General features: G+C 50.7%; 1 protein-coding gene across 1 annotated transcript in view; it reads right to left on the bottom strand.

Annotated features, from left to right (window-relative positions):
- SH3BP5 (SH3-domain binding protein 5 (BTK-associated)) overlaps positions 1-22,624 on the bottom strand; it is a 48,570-nt gene extending 25,946 nt beyond the window's left edge. Inside the window, exons 1-2 of the mRNA XM_004692305.2 lie at positions 22,328-22,624; positions 20,567-20,629 (exon numbers count right to left, since the gene is read on the bottom strand). Of these exons, the coding sequence (XP_004692362.1) occupies positions 20,567-20,629; positions 22,328-22,465 (201 nt within the window). The 5' untranslated portion in view covers positions 22,466-22,624. The remainder of the gene's footprint in view (positions 1-20,566; positions 20,630-22,327) is intronic.
- Positions 22,625-22,814: the final 190 nt, after the last annotated feature.

Below are 22,814 nucleotides of genomic sequence, written 5' to 3'. Positions count from 1 at the left end.
TCTTGAGCACTTGAAATTGGCAAGAGACACTGAGTTTTCCATCATTTGAATGCAGTATGTTTAAATGTACAAAGCTAATGTGGCCAGTGGCTACCACAGTGGACAATGTAGGCTGGTTTTAAAAGCTCATCCGGGTCCTCAGGGCAAGATGTCCAGCATGGCTCAGGTCCAGCTCAGAGGCGCCATTTCCCACACTCCTGCAAAGCCTCACCACATTTCAAAGGAGGGCAACCTCAGGGCCGGACCCTGTGCTGGGCCTAGCTCGGCCCCTACTCTCGAGGCCAGTCAAGGCCAGTCTGCTCAGGGTGAGGCATCTACAGCCCACTCAAGAGAAGTCAAAGGCGGGGAGGGAGGACATGTCATGGACCCAGTAGTGAAGAGCTGGCGAGGCCAGGCCGGGCTTAGTTAGGAGACTACTGGAAACTTCTAGAGGGGTCACACCTACACAGAAGCCGGAAGCATGAGCCAGCACTTGCTGGAGGGAGAGGAAATACCAGTTCCAAGCAGGCAGCAGAGCCGTGCTCAGCAAGCAGAGAGGAAGCTGACTTTGTGAGAGACTGAAGGGGGCTGCAGGGCTGAGTGGAGGCTGGCCAGGCACAAGGGTGGCGGTCCATCTTGGAGCGTGGCAGCGAGGTAACCCGGAAGTGAGAAAAGCAGGTGGCCTAACCACACCGTGGAAGTCAAGAAACCCAACCCATAGAGGCCACAAAGAGAAAAAAAAATCAAAGTCAAAAGCTCAGCCCCAGGCCTCAGAGGACATGTCAGAGGGCCGGGCATGCACTCACACCGCTCTGCCCCGTTTCTCCCATCGGCGTTTGCCTGCCGCAGCACCCCTCGGGGGTGCGTGTTGAGTGCACATGCACCAACCTCTGAGAAAGGGGAACTAGATACTTCCTCAGAGAACACCACACAGTCACAGCTGAGGGGCTGCCCAGAGACGGAACAGCTACGTGGGTGAAACAGGTGTCCCGGGGGTCTGGTCACAAATAACAGTCTAGAAGGTTAGTGCTGGCAGCCTCTGGGGCCAGCTGGGTGGCTTGTGGAGGTCAGGGAGGCTCTGGTCTCCCCTCACAATCCTGTCTACTGTACTAGGAACTCGCCGGTGGGTTTGGAAATGATGCCAGTAGCCCAGCCCTGCTGGGCTTGGCCTTGTCTTCTCTGGAAGCTTCTCACTCTGGGCCCTAACCCACTTCTGACCCAAGCCCTGGTCCCGCAGCAGCTTCCTCTGCCTACTCTGGCCACCGCTTCTGAGCAAGATGAGGCTTGCTCTGCGGGGAACCGCCACAGATAGACCCCAAGACCAGCAAGGTCCCACCGAGCACCAGCCACACTTGACTTCAGGTATGAGGAAGGCAGGGCCGTGTCCAAAACCAGGGAATTTCATCAGAGAAATGGGTCCCAACCTCTTTCTGTGAGAACCTCATCAGAAATCTTGAGGAATCACTCATCACCTATGAAAGCTACTTTCCATCTCACAGCGAGGATACCTCATCTTCCTGGGAACATAGTTGGTGCTTGGCAAACACACACTTTTCTCCAGCATAAAAAGATACCTGTGACTATCAGAAATCCCCAAGAGGTCTGTCTGAGGCTGGGCAACTGACGTGACAGATGGAACTACCCATTACGCTGTGCAGGTGGCAGTATCTGCAAATACACATATGTATGTGACCGAGCTCCCAGTTACCCCCGGGGAAGCAGCACCAGTTCTGGTTACTTTCAGACCACAGAAGAGAAGACTAAGAGCCAGGTCAGCTCACACGTGGGACGGGGCAGGTCACACCAGCATGCCTGTAAAATGGGAACTGGGCCCCACACCAGTGGCCTGCAGGTCAACAGGCTTGGTGCCTTTGACCTATCTGTTATGTACCAACTGCCAGGAAAAAAAATTTTTTTTAATGGATTCTCAAATTTCTCATAAAAAAAAAAAAGCGAGAGAGAAGAGAGATGAGATTGGGAAATGCAGGACTCCATTCCTATGTGGCCATGACAGGCCAGAAGTAAAGTAGATGTCCCCCATTGACAGCGATAGCTCTTCCCGGACCCCCCACTCCCACCCTGTGCCTGAACCATGCCCACCCACTTCACTCATTTCAGTTCCCTGCCCACCCCCTGGGGGCTTCTGATTTGCCAAAAGCGACCTTGGGCACTGGTGACTATAACCCATCAACTCTCTGCCTTTGAGAGAGAAGGACACGGAGCAATTTGACAACTTACTGGGTGGTGACATTCTAAATGCTTTTGTTGAGTCAATGTATGCAACTGCCAAACCATCTTAGCAGGGGCTGCTGCTGTCCCCATTCATGCCACATAGAGGGGATAGGAGACACCAAGAGGTAGGTAAGCAGTCACGGTCACAGAACTGGGACAGGGCAGAGCCACAATTCACACTCAAGCAGCAAATAATTAAGTGCCATGTAGTGTGCCCAGACACACACACCCGGGAGGCCACCCAGACCTAGAGTCATCCGAGCCAGGCCTGGAAGAAAGGGACACTTCAGCAGACAGAGGAGAAGGTCTCTAGAGGCTGAGGATTTGGGCAGATGTGGAGCATTTTCTGAACACGAATCTCGACTGACCGCCCATCGGAAACGGCTGATGAGCGCATTCTGCCCCAGAAAGGCAAGGTGGTCCTGTTTCCTGGCCAGCTCCACCATGACTGGCATGTCCACAGCTGCAGCACGTACACGGCAAGGTCCTTGGGCAGCGAGGAAAGGGGCTGGGAAGTGGGCGCGTGGTGGGGACAGAGGGGAGACACCACCATTGCCTCCCCCACAGCAGGACGTTACAGACCAGCACTGAAACTGCGATCAGGAAGTAGCCACGCAAACAACTACGTACATCATCAGTAAAGATGAAGTAAATCTCTCGAGCAGGAGAAAGTGAAGCCGGGGTGGGAGGAGGAGATACTCGTGACTTTCGTTTTCTCTTCCTTTTTGGGTAATTGTGGTAAAGTATTTGGTGGATTTTTAGATAGAAGTGTGACCTGGTCAGTTTTAACGAGCAGTGGCACTGAGCCACTCACTGATTCTGATGGGCAGCCCAGCAGCCTGGTTAAGAGTGTGACCACCCACGGTCTCTAAGCCCCAGAAACTGGATTTGACACCAACGTTGCCCTCAGTCAGTAAGGCTGCGCTGCCTGGACCAGCTCGACTGGCTGACGTCCAGCGGACACCAAGCCTCCTCACCCAAGACGAGCTTCAAGCGCCAAAGCCAGCCTTCTCCCTGCTATGACAGGACTCAGTTCTCTTCTCATTCCACAGAGGACCATGGCTACTGGAGTAACAACACCCCACTAATACTGAAGTGCAGGAGGCCCACCAACTAAAATCTTTCCTGCTGCCTGTTATCACAGCCCCAGTTTTTGTCACCCTTGTCCTAAAAGTGGTCACTTGAACCAGGTCTGGTCAACCAGTCATGGATATTCCTCAGCTTAGTGATTCTTGAGAGGGGGAGGTCACGTGACCCACCAATGAAACTGCTGGGACTTTTGTGAGCCTTTTTGAGCAACTTTTTCCCCATTGAGATGGCTGAGAGGATGGAATGAAAGCCTGGAATAGTAGGCAGCCATCTGAGCATTATGAGGAGAGCAGCCTGCTGAGAGACAAGAGAGAAGAAATGCGGGGAGGAGGGCTGTGCCAATGACACCTGAGTTTCTGAACTAAACAACGTTTCATCGCTTGTGCTAAACCCCTACTACACTTCCCTGGAGCCTAAACAGCACACACAAGCCCAACCATCGTCACTGCTCTCTGGTCTATTCACACTAGTTGGAATTGGATTTCTGTCACTTGCAATGGAACTAAACCTTAAGAATACTGATTGAGGCCTTCCCTGGTGGCACAGCAGATTAAAGCACAGCAATAAGAAGCTAAAGACACATCAGTATGAAGTGTCTTTGATTCCCGCCAGCTCAAGAGGGGATCCACATGGTGTGGCAGTCCTCTCCTCACCCGCCCGCTGCTCCCCTCAGCAGTGTACTTCATTGATCTGCCTGTTCTGCTCCCCACTCTGTCTCTGGTGAATCCTCTCCCCACCCCTGCACCTCTGGCCTGTACCCCAGTGCTGTATACATAAATAAATAAATCTTATAATAAAAAAAAACTGATTGAAAAATGTCTTCAGGTAGTGGAATTAATACAGATTGGGAAGGGAGAGGCAGCGCCCAGTGCTCACCCTGGTAGCTCACTCGGTTCATGCAAGAGGGCCTTGGCCAACCTAGCCACGTTTGCAAAGTGCAGAGACCATGGAACTTAATTAAGCCCAACCTACAGAAAGCATTTCTTTAAATCCATCTTAAGCCAAGTTGCCACATCTTAATGTCGGTTTACCTCAAGTGAACGTGTGCTTTTCCTAGTTTTGTGAAATATTTGACCACAGTTCTCTGTCTCCTACAACCACAAGCAAATATGTCTCCAAGATTAGAGTGCAGGTTGCTTCCAGGGACATCTGCGGCAGAGAAAACTGATTGCTATCTCTGCAGTAAATGACCCATGGAGGGGAGCGGTTTAGAAGTACAGACTCACCTCAGGAGAACAAGCAGATCTTTTGCCAGTCAAGAAAAACAAGCTATTTTCCAGCCAGGGCTGTTTACCAGAACTTTTTTTAGATCAGCATTTGAAGGCGTTCTAAAAGAGCTCCCTCTGCTTGCACAAAGCCTCAGATCTTCAATCAGAAAACTGTGTCACATCCATTAGGTGACTCAGACCGAGGGCAATGTATTCAAGCAAAGAACGGCTGAGTGTAGCACGGTCTCGCATCTGCGTGTGTCAGTGTGTCAGAAACACAGCCCTGGATCAGATAAGCAGCCCAGGTAGCCCAGAGCCACTGGCACACCTTGGAAAGAGCATGCCAGGTGCCACCACACTGCGGACAAGTGTCTGCTTTCTGGGCTTTCTGAGCAGTCACTAACCCAAGTGTTGATGGGTCTCTGTCCCGTCAGAGGCCACCTATGGAGCAAGTCAGATTAGGACAGGGCATCAGGTTTTAAAAATAACTTTCCTACAAATTAAAGATGACGCCACCCTTCAAAAGTTCCTGAGTGAAGCCCTTACAAAGCACGGTGCTTTCAGTTTTCAGAACGAGATTTCACAGGCACCACCTGGGCCTCCCTACAGCACCGTGAGACAGGCTCGGCAAGAACCACCAATGATCCCCAGTCTCCAGAGTGAGGGGGGGGGCAGAGGGTGAGGAGGGGTTCAGTCTTTCAGTCCACTGTGGGTTTACTGTCACTAGTGGCCCTCAGAGTGCGGCCCAAGGGATCATGGGTGGTGATGGGGGTGGTCCCTGAGGCCTTTCCTAGGAGCGTGCAAAGTCAAAACCATTTTCATAAACAAGTTGGTCTGATCTGCCTCTTTCATCCTCATGCTCTGAGTGTTCGGTGGACTTTTCCAAAGGTCACTCGACCTGTGACGCCGCAAGAAATGGAATGCAGAGCAGACACAGAACACAGTGCTGTGGAGCCAGATGTACAGTGTTAGACTTGCAAAAGAAACGGCTACTTTCTTGTTTGTGGAGAATTACTTTTCTTGGTCTGGATGTGTCATTCAAAGGAGTGAAATGAGTTTTTTAAACCTGTTAGTTTTCATTTCAAAAGTGGCAAATATTCACGGAGTTGACTCACAAAGGCAAAAGCTCTCTGGGGCAGTCAGTGGTTACAGTGTGCAGGGTCCTGGCTCCCAGCCCTCGGCCCACCCACAGGCCTCTCAAAGGAGAGATCCCGCATATTCTCAGCAATTCCCATCTTCCTTTAATCCTCATGTGTGCTGAGGAGAATGCCTTCCTAGACCTTCCCGTCCTTCTTTATATTTGCTAATCTTGTTTTATAAGAAAGGGGGAGCTGGTCCAGGCAAAGTGCCTTCCACAGTGGGAGCATCTGCTGGAATTTGATAAGCAGAGCAATGAATTGACTGGTTACAGAATAACATTCCTTTGAAGATCACCAAGCACCCTATGAGTTGGGCATTTGCCCGGATGGACATATTATTCTTCAATAAAAAACTTGCTTTGATGAAAATGTTTTTCCCTTTGATGATTTTCCACTTGTGGGCAAGAATTCTCCTTTTCAAAGAAAGTACAAGTCACTGTGAAGGCAAAGATGGAATAAATAATAGCTACAGAACATGTTTGTTTTTAGATGGAGGTAGCATTGAAATTGCCGTAATTTTTATTTTCTTTAATTAAAGGGACGTTGCATTATAGCCTCATGAAAAACCAGTATGCGTATTAGCTACAGTAAGTTCACCACCAAAGGAGCAACTATCCTTCACTATACAATTGACTCCCTCTGCCCTCTCTCCCCTTCCCTTCCTGCCACCACTAATTGGTCCGAGGGTGTAAGCGTTTAATTTGTTTTATTAATCTGCATGTTTGGCTTCTCTATAAACCAGACTTAGGTGAAATCATGCAGTGTCTGTCTGCCCAGGCACGCTTGAGAGTAAGGAGGGGCCCTGTGAACATGGACACACCTGGGACAGCAGGCACAAGCCAGGCCAGGCCGAGCAAACTGGGATGTGTGGTCTCCTGTGGGCAAGGCTCCCAACATGTCCCTTTGGGGTTCCACAAAAGACTCCTACATCCTTTCAGGCAATCTTCTCTCTAGTTTAAGTTGTCTGAGTAGTTGAGCGACAAAGTAGAGGAGTTTGAACTGCAGTTGGGACACTGCCCAGCTCTGGACCCAGACGCACACCCTAAGCAGCCACAGCCTCAGTGACAGGCCAGATCCCGTCTCCTACCCTCCCCTCCCCCCACAGCACCACAGTCTGACTGGTTCTGAGCCACCTAGAGATCCCCTCCACTGAGAGCACAGGTGGGCAAGACGGCGGTCAACGTGGTTCCTCCTTCAAGTTTCCCTCTTCTTAGATTAACAAAGGTTTCGGAGCTCTTTTACATCCAAGGATAGCTTGAGTGGAAAGTAGAAAAGGTCTGTGGCTGAGACTCTGCTTGGACAACAGAATGTTTCTAAACAAGCGGGAGCAGCCAGTCGCATCTCCAGGAACACTACAGCCTGTCTCAGCTGTCTTGTCACTAGGGCCTTTGCAGCTCCAGGCTAGGAACCCCTTAATGCTGCTCACCTGAAACCTGCCCAGTGTTAGACTGTGGGTTTACTTCAAGTAAAAAAATATAAAACAAAACAAAGAATCCATGCAGGGGGATGCCATTTCGAGGCTGAGAATGAAGACTTTCTTTTTCATTTAAAATAATTTCAGAATTGGAAAAAATGAGGGAAGCTGTAAAGAGGAAGCCCCTCGACTCTATAGATTTCCTAAACATGAGGACTTCTCTTCCACAAGCAGGGTACAAAGCCCAAAACCAGAACTCACCACTGATACAGTGCTACTCGTCTGGCCAACATACAAGTTGCATCAACTCTCCCATTAATGCTTTTTACAGTAAAAGGAAAATGTTGTCTTCCCAGTCCAGGATTCACACATGCATTTAGCTGCTCTCGCTCTCTCTAGTCTATAACATGGAACAGTGATTCTGTCTCTGTCTTTCATGTCCTTGATATTTCTGAATCATAGAAACCAATTATGAACACCTGTCAGTTTGGGAAAGACACATATTCATCTTTTTATGTTGATGTTACATAAACACTAGCTACTAGAATGAAATTTAACCAATTCCAAAAAAAAAAAAAAGGTATTTCAATAGTCCAAGGTTCAAAGTACCACAAGGGAAAAAATCCTGTTAAGCCCTTTAAACCTTCAGGTGCAAAGGTCAGTCCTAAGAGGTAAGAGGCCCTAGTGGAGGGAATGAAGTCAGGTAACAATCCTACATGTGTTGTACACTTGTGTGAACACACACACGCGCGTGTGCCCCTGAAATGACCCAAAGATTTTCATTCGTGGCCAACCACATTTTTAAACCCAAAGGTTTCCTTATGTAGAAAAGGCAAATTGCTGAAACCACAGCATTTTAATGAATTTAGTAAAAAATTAACTAGTTCCATGTTTACACCAAGAGGCCTACAATATTCTTCAAAATTAAGAGCCTTTTTTTTTTAATCTTGCCACTGGCAACAACATGGAAGGACCTTGAAGGGATTATGCTAAGTGAATAAATCAGGCAAAGACAGACAAATATCATATGATTTCACTCACATGTAGGAGGATAAGAAACAAATCAAGAAGATATACAAAAACAAACTCTCCGATTCTGACAACAGAATGGTGAGGGGAAAGGGGCTGAAGACAGGTAGGAGGGGCAGACCCGGATGGTGGGGTGAGGTACATATGGACAGCAAGGTCAAAGGCTGTACACCTGAAACTTAAACAACACTGTTACCAAAGTAACAGACACGTGAACTTTTTTCAAGAATCCACAAATATTAGACTTTGGATGGAATGTCCGACTGACACATAGGTTACAGGGTAATGTTTCAACTACCACCCACATAAGGTCCACTTTAAAATAAATAAGGCTTTTAGAATCAGAGCAACAAGTTCCCAGAGTCAGAAGGCCCTGGAAGGCTCTGAGCTCACAAGCTCACTAGCTCTGTCGGAAGCCTGCACCGCCCACCACAGCATTCCAGGCAAGCTGCAGGCTCACCTCTGCTGGCTTTTGTATAACCGCTCTCCTGCCTGAGGCTGATCAACATGGAAGGGAAGGAGGCGCAGGGTGCAAAAGAACCAGAGTCAAAAGCCGATGCCCTAACTTGAGAGAAGAGCAAGCGCCAACCAGATGCAATGACTAGAAATCTTAAGTGCAGCGCTTTCAGGAGCAGAACTGGAGGCAGGAGGGAATGAGACAGAGGTCTCACATGTCCCTTAAAACTTCTCAGGGACTTCTGAAAAAGCTATGTCCCAGTACTGCCTCACTAACAATAAAATGGTAGCTCTAACCTGCAAGATGGTGTCCAAAGAGTCTTTGCATTTCCTGTAGCATCAACACTGAGTGATTCACAAGTCGTTCAGCAGATTGACAGATTTTTATCCTGTCAGTCAGGGCTGGAAAAGAATTAACCTTCCATTTAGGTCAGTTGCTCCCACTGCTCAGATTAGGTAACTTGAGACTTCATAAAGTCAAGTTACTCTCTCAAAAGTGCCAAAGATTGAGAACCTGGTCCCTTAAGCCCCAGACCAGCTTTATCTCAGGAGTCTCAATCCCGGCGGCAACACAGCCCCTCCACACTCTCAGACATCTCTAGTCCACCGCAGGGCCTGGGCAACGGCCTTGGGGCCTGGCTTCTGACCTCGGCTTCCCTCCCCACTAGCCCCTACATGACCTGGGAGAACTAGCTCAAATCTTTCAGAACCTCCCTTTCTCAATGTCCTCAAGAGCTGTTCTGAGAATACTGTACGAAACACTTAGCGTGTAATAAACTTTCAGTAAACAGAAATGTTTAGGCAAGGGGTAGAAAGCAAAGGACCAACACCGGTCGAACATTCTATGGCAGGTAACGCTGGGCACTTTACCATCATCAACCCTATTTAATCCTCAATAGCCCAGCAATATCTTCCAAGATGTTGGAAGATAACCCCCAGAAAATGGGAAGATAGTCCCGTTTTAGAGAAAAGGAAGTGAAAACCAAAAAAAAAATGGTTTAGAAAAATAAAAGCTCCTTGTCAAGCCTGCACTGGCTGCCAAGAGGAGAAGGAGAATTCATACCCAGCTCTCCTAACCGCTGAAGCTCAGGCTTTCCATGACCTCACTCTGAGGAGCGTAGGTCTCCAGTGCTCCCAGACAAGTTTGCCTCTGCTTCTGCGACCCAGCATTTCAAAACATTTAAGTGTGGTTTTGCTTCAACAAGTCCCAGCTTGTCAACAAGTCCCACGTTCTAGCAAAACACACCAGCTCCAGGATTCTATTCCCCCAGTGAAGACAGCAGCAAAGAAAGCAGCAAGTCGGGATCTGCCCTCGGAGACTTAGAACCTATTGCACTTTTGGGTCAAGGTTGGCTGTGCTGATGGTTTCTGATGGGCCTTTCAAGCCAGGTGATAATTTCTCTCCAAGTTTCGAAGAAATGGGTAAAGCAACAAAGAATCCCCTGTAAGAGGACTTCCAGCAAAAGCTAAAAACTGCTTCCCTCCCTTTGGCTGCTGTCGCCGCTGCCTCTGAGGGTCACTGGCAGCGCTAGCCGAAGTCTGCACTGTGTAGACGGTGAAATGAAGGCACTCAGGGGCGTGCTCTGGGTGTTTACACAGAGACTGAAGGTACTGTCTTGCAGGCTGCAAACAAGCCCATCTCTCCACGCCAGTCCTGAGTGTGGCACTTCTAAAACAGGGCTCCAAAATCTTCGGCATCTCTACCTGCTCCTCTGGGATGGGGGATGGGCTGGTGACTGCTTGAGCCAACAGAACACAAACGCTGCCACAGGATGCCCAAGGCTGGGACAGGAGAGGAAGCCAGACCCCAGCAGGACACAATACCTGCGACTGCCTGACAGCCTGTAAACAAATGAGAACCAGTGGCCCTCTCCAAACTCCTGGCCTGCTGACCGCGGACAAAATAAAAGCAGCTGATTTAAGTTGTGAACTTCTGGGGTCAATTCCTAGGTAGAAATAGTGACCAGTACAGAGCCCTCCCTGGTGGTGCAACGGGTTACAGCGCAGCGCCATGAAGCTGGCCTAGCTGCAGCTGCTTCAGCAGAGTTCAGCAGACCTCTTCTGTCTCGCCCGCTGCTCCCCTCGGCAGTGTACTTCATCAGTCTGCCTGTTCTGCTCCCCCACTCTGTCTCTGGTGAATCCTCTCAACGTCCCTGCACCTCTGGCTTGTACTCCAGTTCTGTATGCATAAATAATAAATCTTTTTTAAAAAAATAGTAACCAGTACAATGAAGAACGACACATCCATTTCATCTCTTCTTCCAATAAAGCCACTAACTGGAGGAGAGAACATTAAATCGATAGGCTTCAAGCTCTCAAAAAAAAAGCTGAGTGTGTTTGCTCACTGGAAAACAACAGGGTAGGCTGGATGAAAAACAGCCAAACCCCAATTCATCATGCTTTGCTTGAACTTGATGGCAAACAATAAGAGTTTACATTGAGTGGGCTTGGCTGCAGTCAACAGAGGATATTCCCCTTATTGTCTCCCCAGTACTGTGTCTTTCTATCAGAGCAAACACTGATATCTTTTAGATAATCCAGTGAAACAGAGCAAAGGAAAATCTGGGCAAGAACAACATAAAATTTGTTCCCATCTTCCCATAAGGAAATGAAGGAGCCCAGTTCTCTGAGCTCCGTAACAGCTGCTTTGCAAATCACCCAGAGACACTTGGTGAAGATACGTTGCATAAAAGCAATAAAGTCTTCACTGGTAAAAACAGCTTTGAGACGAGAGGCAGATTAAGTAACTCCGAGAGGAGGGCTGGGCAAAGATAACTGGGCGCTTTGCCAAAGGATGAGGTTCAATAGATGTTTCATTCATCCAGCCAAAACACACATAGACCGCCACGCTGAGAGTCCCCACAACAAACACTCAGAAGGAAACAGAACAGCTCGGTATTAAAAGGCTGCGTTCCGCAGGGACCACAGGTCTCTCCCACCTCGGGGACTGGAAGATTTGATCAACCGCCAGACAAGGACGCCAGCAATACCAACGGCCTTTCTTCTTTTGAGGTGGAGACACCGGGAATGCCTCCAAGTGTAGAGAGGAGGCCTCGGGGATAAACCTGGGGATACAGGGAGCCGTCTGCAGGTGCTATGGGCTACCTCGCGAACACCCACGGCTGTGCAGTGGGCTCCAGCAGAGAGCCCAGGGAAGCTCATGTATTATCTCATTGCTTTTTCAAGCTTAAAAAGAAGACACAGCCAGCTTTGTGGTTTTTTTTTTTTTTTTTTTTTTGAAACAGCAGAATCCATTTTAAGATTAGATAGCCATTTCTCCATTCTTGCCAACAACCCATAAAACATCTTGCTAGTGTGGACACAAGTGTGTGAGGCGGAGCAGTAGCCCCTGCCTGTACCAGGGGGTCTTCCTCCATTTAGAAATCACGCTGGAACTCAAATGCACACAGTCATTAAGTGTGACTAGCTTAATAGTCTTAATATTTGGAATGTTTTCCACAATTAAATGTGGGTGATTTTTAAAAATTTTCTAAGTGAGGGTTTCTTGGCTGTAGGCAATCCTAAAATTGTCTTTTCATCCTTCTATGAATTACCACAAAGAGAGCTTAACAATACAGTAATTCACCAAGCGTACCCACCCACCTCAGGGTTTATCTATAATTAAGGCAGGGACTACCAATCTGAGTATTTTCCACCAGCAGCCTTCCTAGTTCCTAAAATTCCTTCCATTGGCGTTCATTTCTTTGATTCATAAAGACATCTTTTTACAACAGTGCTTCAGTCTCCACCCCCATGGCCTGACTGTGAAGGTGATAAAATATGGTCACTGTAGTTGGTTTAGAAAGCACAAAGAGGAAAAATCCCCAGCTTTCTTAGCAACAGAGTACTGACTACTCGTAATATCTCAGGGGACATTTTTCTAGAGACCCACTTCTTGGCCTGTGCGATCACGGATCTTCTCCCCATAAGCCCACTGCAAATCAGCACCTCCATGAAACACACAAAAAATTTTTTTAATTCTTCTAAAGTCTTACTCTCAATTTCTGTACTTACATTGAACTTAATGAGCAACAAGTGGGTCACAGCCTGCAAACTGTACCGTTCTAGACCTTTCCTCCCTCATATGCATCTGCTCTGTCTACATGGTTTTACAGACTCTCCATAGAGTTTTAGATTGGCTTTTATAGTTTATTACCTAGTGCTCCCTCACTAAAGAGATTTTGACCACATCCACACACATCGGGAAAGGTCACTCTTAAAACACCAGCACTTCCAACCTGGCCAGAAGTTTCTGCTCTCAAGAACTAAGACTCTGTGCGAGAGGGACTTTGGGAGGGCAGGGAAGACACAGGTGACATTTTCCTAATGTCACAACTGTGCCCGGAGTTAGTGTGGTGTGAAGAACACAAAGTCGGAGCAGACCCGGGGAAGGGGACCTGCCTGTTGGGATACGACCAGCCTGCGCCGTGAGCCACGTCCACGGGGCCCTGGGTGAACCAGACACTAACTCGCACTCATTCCACGTTCACCACACCCCTCTGCAGTGCTGCGTGAGACCCCAGGGACACCAAGGCCGGAGTTCAGGGGGGCGGCCAGACAAGTTCCCAAGTGCACACACTGCTGTGATAGAGCTGAGCAAGCGGAGGCCTGAGGGTGCTGGGGGGGCGCCCTGGGAGTCGCATTCAGCAGTCTGGGGGGGGGGGCCACGCTTCTGCAGTTCTCCCCAGTTCCCACACTGAGGCGAGGCTGCTGTGCCAGGGACCACGCACGATGGCACTGCTCCGGAGGCGGCACGTTTGAACCTCTGAGCACACTTGCTGGTCCGGAGTGGTGCTTGGCGGAGGGTGGTTACTGCTCGGCGCCCTCCGACACACAGGACCGCCCCGCACGCACATCCAGCCCGCACACAGTGGGGCCAAACTGAGCGCCTGCGAGAGCCAGACCCTCCAGCTCTCTAGGCCTCTGTAGCGGCAAAATGGGCCAATGCCACCGCGAGCTTGTGTCTGCACGGGGCTTAGGGCAGGGCCTGCACGAATCAGGCACAAGAGCGAGAAGGAGACGTTTGTTCCCTGTTGGGAAGGTCCAGTGGCGCGGCCTCGCCTGCCCTGCTCCGGGGACGGCGGCAGCAGGGTTCACGGATGGCAACAGGCACCATCACTGGAAGAAAGAAACTGAGGCCAGAGCCAGTAGGTAACTTACTCCAGTTCACACAGCCACTAGACAGTAAGCTTCAGTGAGTCATTCACTCAACGACAGTCTGGTGTCTCAGCTACATTTTGGTCACAACAGACCAACACCACAAGGGACAGTGTCCCACAGAGGGCAGAACAGGCTCACCTGCCCGGCCTGTGTACACAGAGGGCCGGGCCGTCCAGCTTCGGGGCATTACCCTCTCGGCCATGCACACATGGACAAAGTCCTCTCAAGACCAAGTTCTCAGACCATCTCTGCTAGTAAGTGACCGGTGACGGCATCTTTGGGCTCTTCTTATCTTGTTCCAGGCAAAGCCCGGCTCACTCAGAGAAGCAACTGCTCTCCACCTCCCAGCAGAGGATCCACAGTGTGCAGGCCGGCTACTCCCTCCAGGGACTGAAAGTCCACCCTGCCACATGCCCGCCTGCAACTCCCTCTCACTGGCCCTTGGGCCAGAGCCAGTCTCCAAAAAAAAGAGACATCATGGCGACGCCTGTGGGGGGAGAGGGGAGCCATCGCCAGGCCACGGCCACCTGGCCCGGATGTCGGACAGCTGGCCGGCTGGCCCGGCTCCCCCTAGGCCTGAGCACTCAAAGGCCTCCCCACACTGTGTCCTCCCCGTCGTCCTCCTGGCCACCCAGGGTGGGCTGAGAATCCAACACCAAGTCCTAGAGGAGGAGATTCAGTCCCCAGGGGGTCAGGGTTCCCCACAGCCAGAGACCTCAGATTCTAACCCAGCCACCTGACACCAAAACACCAAAACTCTGTCTCTACCCAGCTCCCTGGGGCTGGGGTGTTTTTCCCTCTCACAATAAATACAAATTCAATACACGCTGGGAAAGAGGAAGATACAAACAATACACATTGTTCATCGCTCACCAGACCTAACAGCAGGCGTGGGGCATCCCTCTGCGTTTACGCCTGTTCTGCAGAGTAGCACACACTACGCATACTTTGGACCCCACTTTTTCCACACTGAAGTGCTTTTTATGCCAAACTGCGTCATCCTCTGAAAGTCGAGATTCTAGCAGGCATTGCCCAGGCCTAGTATGTGTTCATTTTAATCCCCTGTTGTTAGTCATTTAGATTTAAAAATTTCCAAAGATTTCAAACAATGCTTACCATGGACACTAGGGAACCTATTGCCTCGCCATTTGTTCCTTTAGGATAAATTCCCAGGAGAACAACTGCTGCAACAAAAGTTACTCCCCCCTCCAACACACACCCAAGCCAGCAGCAGTGGGGGAAGAGAGGATGGTCTCTGAAGCAGGAGGCCAGAGTCCCACCTTACCCCACCCCCACAGCAGAGTCAGCTTTGGGGCCAGTGCTGGAGGGTGGGGTGGGGGTCAGAGCTCCACGGAATTATAATTTATGCAGACTTATTCTTGCAGTTCATATCATGTCTTTATTGATTATCTAGATTGCCTGTCATTAAAGTTCCTTCATTTTTAAAAAATTGCATGAGACAAAATGTATTAGACTTACATTTTGTAAAAAAAGGATTCTGGGGCCTCCCTGGTGGCAAGTGGGCTAAAGCTCAGCACTATGAAGCTATCCCACCCACTGCAGCACGAGTTCGATCCCCAGCCAGGGAGGTGACCCACGTGGTGCAGCAGATCGCTCCTCACCACCCCCACCCTGCTGCTCCCCTCAAGCAGTGTATTTCAGTCAACCTGCCTACTGTGCTCCCTACTCTGTCTCTAGTGAATCCTTGCACACCCCCGCCCCCGCCCTTCTGGCCTGTACCTCAGTTCTGTGTGCATAAGTAGATAAATCTTAAAAAAAAAAAGGGGGGGACTGGTGGTGCAGCGGGTTAAAGCACAGCACTGAGAATCTAAAGCCGCTTCCGCATGAGTTCGATTCCCGCCTGCCCCGGAGGTGACCACATGGTGTGGCAGACCTCTCCTGACCAGCCCGCTGCTCCCCTCAGCAGTGTACTTCGTCAATCTGCCTGTTCTGTTCCCCACTCTGTCTCTGGTGAAGCCTCTCACCGCCCCTGAGCCTCTGGCCTTGTACCCCTGTTCTGTATGCACAAATAAATACATCTTTAAAAAAAAAGGGGGGGGGGACTCTAAATCTCTGAATGTGTTTATCTTTACAGCTAGTCAGCCAGTGGCCAAGGCTGCAACAGAGCATGCTCTTCCTGCTCTCCCCACCCCCAGCCACTGCCCAGGACACTGCAGGTGACAGCTGGACTGTCACTCATTGTCCTCCTGCACTTCCACACTGTTATCTTACCATCCCCATGATTTGGGGTATCCAGGCCCCAACTCCGACGCCAGATTACTTGGCCCAGACCTCACCTGGATACACAGAGATCTGGGTCTCCCTCAGCTCCTGCCTGCCACCAGCCCAGCTTCAAGCAGCAGTTATTCCTGGCATCCCCTTGTTGGGGTGTCGCTTCAAGCACTTTCTTCAAGTCTCAATGAGCCCAGTACACATCCTCCCCCCATCTCACTCCCTCACAGAAAGTGCCAGGATATCAGACAAGAATTTTCTCTTCCCCTGACTTGGGTAATGATCTACTAGAGAAAAGCGGGGCTGCTCCAAATCACCCCACATTCTCTCTCCTACTGAATTTCCAAACTCAAAACAGTGTTTACTCTTGAGAAATGAGAGAAATGTTACAAGGCACAGAGGGGCAGATTCTGGGTGTAGACATTTTTTTTTTTCCAAGTTTGAGGAATAGATGTCAGAATTAAACACCTCTAAAGGCTGCCTAGACCTGTCTCCAGCCAGACAGTGAGGGCCAAGAGCAGGAATGTTTACAATTAGCTGCTTCTGCCTCCCTGGAGAGGGGCAGGCTGGAAAAGTCAGCTTTTGATTATCCAGAGTCAGAAAGCTGTGTGTGGATAGGAGGCCTGGCTGCGTCCCTCCTCCCCTCCTCCACTGACCATTTCCCTGCCCTATAAACAGCCGGTCTTCAGGGCAAGCCAGGGAAGTAATGAAAACATCGTGGTTAAAAAAAATAATAGTAATTGGCAAGGAATATTGCCAACCTTGATTACAATGAGATTTAGAAATTCTCTGTGCTGCCATCCTGTCGTTAACAAACATTTGAAAAAGACAATTCAGTGTAATGTGCGTTTCTAAATCACATGAGCAATGTCTTCGTATTGCCCCACCAGGCAGGTTCCCACTCCCCAAATGACCCATTTCCCCACCCTCCTTCACCCATCATTCAGCCCACGGCTCCCTCCCCACCTCAGCACTGGCTGTTCCCTCTCCTCTGTCTGGAAAGCTCTTCCCTTCCTGGCTCACTGCCTCCAGGCACGCTTTCCGGGGAGCCTTTCACACCACCATCTGCAATACTGCACCCTCACCGCTCCCACACTGCCCAGTTCCCTTCTCACGTTGCTCTTAGCACACTTCACTAAGTCACCTGCGGTGTATTTAACTGCCTTGTGCCTTTCTCCCTCTAAGTTCAGGAACACACTGAGTCCTCTCCACACTCCTCACTGCTCCCTGTCACCTAAAACTGTCCTCAGCACTTAATAGGCGATCAATAAATACTCGAAGAATTAATCATGCAATCTGACTAACCAAGGTGTCTATGGGATCATACATTTTCTTAATTTGCAACATCAGGCTGACAGCCACGGGCCTCTCTGGCTAAAAGGTTATTCCCTTTAATGGTCTGGGAAGGCGGGTCCCGGCTGGACAGAAATCAGAGTGCACAGGGGCCCCAGCACCCTTCAATCCAGGCCAGAGGCTGAGAGGTCCAGGAAGCGGCAGCTCTCCCCCAACGACAGCGCCATGGCCGGCAGCCTTTGGACAAGCTCTGACGTGAAAAGCCGAGACTGAAGGGGGCGAAAGGCGAGTCCCACTTTGGGCTACAGCTGCCATGGACAAGGGCACCAAGTTCCACGAGCCAATCAGCAGCCCTCCGACCTGGTCACCAATTCTGCTATTTCAGCATTAGACAAAACAAGGGAGCTGCAAGCCACGGTGGAAGGCCAGGGAATGGGAGCAGCCAAGACGCCCTCCACCAGGCTCCAAAATTGCACCCCCAGGGCTGTCCAGTGCCAAGCCCCAGGGGGCCGAGACGTGCATTATGGAGAAAACGCACGTACGTTTCGCTCAGCCAGTGTAAATTAGACTGTTGGCCTTGTGCTCAACATTATAAATCTCTCTATATATATTTGATCATATCTATTATCTATATTAAATAAGATAATCTCTGTTTTGCAACAGAGATGCACGCAAGGGCATGTGTGGGTGGGTGGACAGAAATGCGCCCAGAGGCTCTTGGGACCAGGACACAGGGTTAGTGGGGACCAGATGTAAGCCCAGGGTCGCGTGAGCTCCCGGTCACAATGTGTCCCCAGGACAACGCCTGAGCCTTCGCTAATTCAAAGTTCACAGCGTCTGGATGGAAAGCAACTCCCATGAAGAGCAGGAATTGAGCCCGCACTAAGCCATGCCTGCTCCCTGCCCACAACCTGGCACGGCCCCTCGGGTGCCCCCACGCTCCCTCCTCCTGCCACTCCTTGCTCACGGATTCTCCCTCTGCAGGGTCTGCCGGGGTGTCTTGCAGAGACTCCCTCCACTGCCTCTGTGACCCCTCACAGTTGCCTCTCACCTTTCTCACCTCACACTCAACGGAAAGGTGAATGCCCTAAGGGTGAGGCCCCTGTGATCTTGCTCATCCACAAATCTGAAGTGGCCAACAGAGTCCTCCAGAGCCCAGTGGCCAGTGTTGTCTGGGGGAGCCCAGCACAGACACATTCTGGCTGCGTGGAGGTCCATCCCCAAGAGCCCTCTGCACGGATCAGCCTGGAGCCCGGTGCCGCACGCCGCTACACACCCGAAACCTGGCCCGTCAGGGCTGAGATGTGGCCCTGCTGTAAGGCATGCGCCAGGCCTGCAGACTTAGCACAAACGTACACGTAAGATCTCTCCTGATCTCTTCAGATTTCACACAGCATGGATATTCCGGGGTACACGGACTGTATTAAATTTAATTCCTACCATTTCTTGTTTTACTTTTTGTTGTGGCTACAAGACAAGGTACAGAGACTTCTGGAGCTGCCATTCCACATTCCCGGGCCCAGCTGGGCTATCAGAGCACGTGAGCTACCAGCCACTGCACCAGCCGGCTCTCTGACCACCTCTCTTTGCCGCTGCCAAGTGCTATTCAGAGCGAGGCAGGAAACACCTGTCCTGAGGCTTCCTGTGACACACAACTAGCCAAGTGTATACAGAAAGAGGATTCGGAAATTAGGGCTAAAATAAGTTCCACAGATGGCCCACGTTTACCTAAGGAAGGCCCATGCTCTGAGGACTGAGGTGCGGCGCCTTATTCTCTGCCCCAGAACGCCGGCCGGCACAGAGTAGGCAGACGAATGTTTGTGGAATCATTGAATCACCTCTCTGCCCCCCAAAAGACTACTTGCAATGTATCCATTTGGGAGACAGAATGTGCGAGGTGGAGGGGAGCTGGGACAGGGCCTGGCTCCGCTGTGTGCAACAGTGCACCTCAGAGTCCCTTTCGGCCAGGAGAACTTTCTACGATGGAATCATTCTCTCTACCCCGCCTAGGACTACCATGACAGAGGAGCTGACTACCTAGTTTTAATTAAACTTAAATTCAAATAGCCCTTATGTGGCGAGTAGCTACAAATAGGACAGCTGCTCTTTAGTCCCTTGTGACAAGATGCAATCAGCCAGAGCTTGTGACGACAGGGTTTAGGGCTTTTCACTGAAGGTTGTTACTTGTTCCTGTTGTTCAATCTATTAAAATTGAGATCCTGAGAGCTTACCTGCCCAAAGAGACCTGATTTCTTAAGAAAAATATATGTAGTTATGCACGTTTTATTTCAGTTGAGGGAAAGAGCATCCAGTGTTCATCATCTGTTCACTGGAATGGAGGGGTTAGCAATAATCTCGCATTCACAACTCAAGAGCAACAAACTCTGAATTCCCATTGTCACCTCCGTATTTGATACCACTGGGCCAAGCCACACATAAGTCAAGGCAGCCTGGCAGATTGTATCTCTCTCCATACCCTCATTCCTGGGGACCAGGCTCTCTGAGCCTCTTCAGCTGACGCCTTCCCTGCTATTTCTCCTGCTACAAGAACCAGGCCCTTCCAAGAGGTCCCATCAGCTCAGACCACCAATCCCTGCTCTGGGGTAGATAGATGCCCGGGGTATTGGGGAGGGGGGTATTGGCATTTGCGGGTTTGCTGACAGAGGGTAAGTATCAGCACCCTGAGAAGCTTGGGGACTAATTGGCAGCTGTGAAGGATGCTGATCTGTCTACACAGATTGAAGATGCTCATGCAACTCCAACCAAGTGCTCCTCTCCCCAAGATTTTTCCCAGTAGGAAAGCCCCCCCCCAGTCTAAGCAGCTTTCAGTTACCATTAAGATAATTGCATTCACACACAAGCAGACAATAAAGAAAAGATCAGGAAGTGGAAGCAGGGGATGAGTTATTGGGAAGGACGGTCTAAAATAAATGGGCCCAGCCCAAGAAACAGCATTTCCCAGTACAAATATAAGAAACTGGGTGAGCTGACTTGTTCTTCCCTATTAACAGCCCGCCCCCCCCATCCCACCCGAGCTTTTGGCCTTTCCACAGACTCACTAACTTGAGGCCTGATGTGTGTCCGGGCCCCACGCCGCCCTGGTTTGGGCCCCATGATGCTTTCAGGATGAGAAGCACGTGAAATTGGAGCCACATGTGTCCCACCCTCAAGCTGAGCTCGGTGGTGTATTTTATTCTGTCCGACAATCAACTATTGCTCAATTCCGAGGAGGAAGAGATGCCAGGAATAATCCTCCAGCCATTAAAACAAAATTAAGCAGCCTCATGTTAGCCAGACAGGCACTCCATCTTGAAAGGGGGCGCAGCTTAGCGTACCTCAAGTTCAGTCTCCCGTCTGTTGATATCATCGGTAGATTGATTTAACTTCTCCAGTTCCCCCTGATGAAAAAATAGAGTGAGAAAAGGGGTCAGAGACTCATCTTTTGTTTCCAGAATGACTCAGCCCATTACCTGAACAGTAACTCAAGCAAAATTTCTAGGAATAGGGACAGGTCAGTATTAATTTTCAAAGAAAATAGTAGTCTTGGCTGGAAGTACCAAATGTCAGGATTTCTGAAATCCTTTTTCTGGATGGTGTCCCTTTTGAAATAGTAAGACTCCAAGAATTTCTTACAAGGGCAAATATTTATTTCAGGTATGTGTCTTCAGGTAAACCCACCTGTTACAAATCAAAAACTTTTAGCTTTAAGCAAGAACTTTGCAAAGGAGACAAAAAAATAAACAAGCTCAAGCCAAAAGTATAAACCCAATGAAATCATTACAATCAAGGGCAAAATTCTGGCTTTAACTCATCAGTAGTTGAGAATGTTTCTGTAAAGAGCTGAAAATCTTTTCAAGCTGTTACTCAACCTACCTAACTGGGTTGGTGTTTTGCCATTAAAAAAAAAAAAAAAAACTAGCTTTAATCCCGATCCTTTAAATAAACATTCAGACTGACATTTTGTCAAAAGTACCCAGCATGAAGTGAATTCATTTTACTCTGAAAACAAAGACTCTTGTTAACAGAATTCTGTACCAAGAACACAAACGGATGTTTTTAACTAATACAATAATTCCTAATGCAAAGATGTTTCCACCTGATCTTTATCTTGCTAATCTGCCAAAACAATTCATTTAAAACTCCAACCGCTGAGTTAAATGAGCTTTTAATTGATCTGTGCACTGAAACGCCACTTAGGGCTCCAGAAATGGAAAAGCACGCTTAAAAGCAGTATTTTTAAAAAATGATTTATGGAAAGGGTTGCAAAACGGGTCTTGGGAGAGGAATGGGCTGGGCTTTTGCTCAGAGGGTCAGGAGGTTAAGCTGTCACTTCTCATCTCGGCTTGGGAATTGTTTTTTAATCATCCGCCTTCGAAATGGAGGCACAGAAGGCCAGGCCAATCCCCCGGCCTTCTCCACGAGCCAGCTTTGCGCTTCGGTGGTCCCGGATTTCTCTCCACACCGGACCTCGTAACAAGGGAAAGCTGTGTCTGAAACCATTGGCGGCCGAGCGCAGGGCTAAATCAGGGGTGACAATGAACCCTCCAGCTCGCTAACAATGAATCCAAAAAGGAGGAGGGGGGCCCAGGCCGGGCACCTCCGCCAGGTGAGGGCTGCGAAGCCGGGAGTGGGGTGCCAGCCCACGCCGCAGGGGCAGGCGACGCCCACCTGGCCGGGCTCGCCGACCCGCCCCCGGGGCCCAGCTCCCCCGCGGACCAGCCGAGCCCCCTTCGAAGGCGGGGGAGCTATGCAGTGCCCGCCGCGCCGCGGTACCCCCCACACCCGCATGGCGCCCCCGCCCCCCTTTTTCTCTTTGTTGCACATCCCCGCCCGCACCGCCGAGCACGCTGCGGCGACCACCAGAGCCGGCCCGGGGTCTGCAAGGCAACCCCAGCACGGTCAGGGCGCGTCCACGCGGCACCGCGGTCTCCCGTGGAAGGCTGGTGAAACCGCCTCGGAAGCCGCCGTTCCGCCCGCGGGCCGCCGGGCCACCAGCCGCGACCGCGGGCACCGGGCTGGCAAGCGGCGGGTGCGTGGAGGCCGACTTCCACGCGCGCTCCCGGAACCGGGAACGGGGCGCCCCCCGAGCGCCCTACCTGGATCCTGGGGTCCACCTCCTCTTCTTCCTCCAGCCCCTGTTCCATGCCCTCGTCCTCCTCCTCCTCCAAGTCTCCGGCGGACGGCAGGACCTCGGCGGGCTCCTCCGAGCGACTCCGCTTCAGAGCCGCGTCCATGCGGGCAGCCCAAACGCCCACCGCCCGGTGGGCTTCGGCGCGTCCGGCGGGGTGGCGGCGGCGCCGCGGGCTGGGCCGGGGCTGTCTCGCTACGGCCGGGCACAGTCGCCACCCGCGAGGCTCAGCTTGCGGATGCGGATCGCTCCGGCCGAGGCGCAGGAAATGGGTGCGGCCGCCCCCTTTCTGCCGCGGCGGTCAACGCAGCGGCGCCCGCTCCGCCCTTGCCCCGCCAGGGCCGCCCCCTTAGCGCTGCCCTGACACTTCCCTGGCCAGACTCCTTACCTAGGTCGCCGTCACAAAAACCCCAGCTCCCAGTAAACCTCCAGAGTGGTGCAATAAGGGTGCCCTC

Source organism: Condylura cristata, unplaced genomic scaffold (assembly GCF_000260355.1).
Source record: "Condylura cristata isolate star-nosed mole 26May11 unplaced genomic scaffold, ConCri1.0 scaffold00033, whole genome shotgun sequence".
NCBI classification, from domain to species: Eukaryota; Metazoa; Chordata; class Mammalia; order Eulipotyphla; family Talpidae; genus Condylura; species Condylura cristata.
Note: the sequence above shows the minus strand (reverse complement) of the source record. Positions and strands in the feature narration are given on the sequence as shown.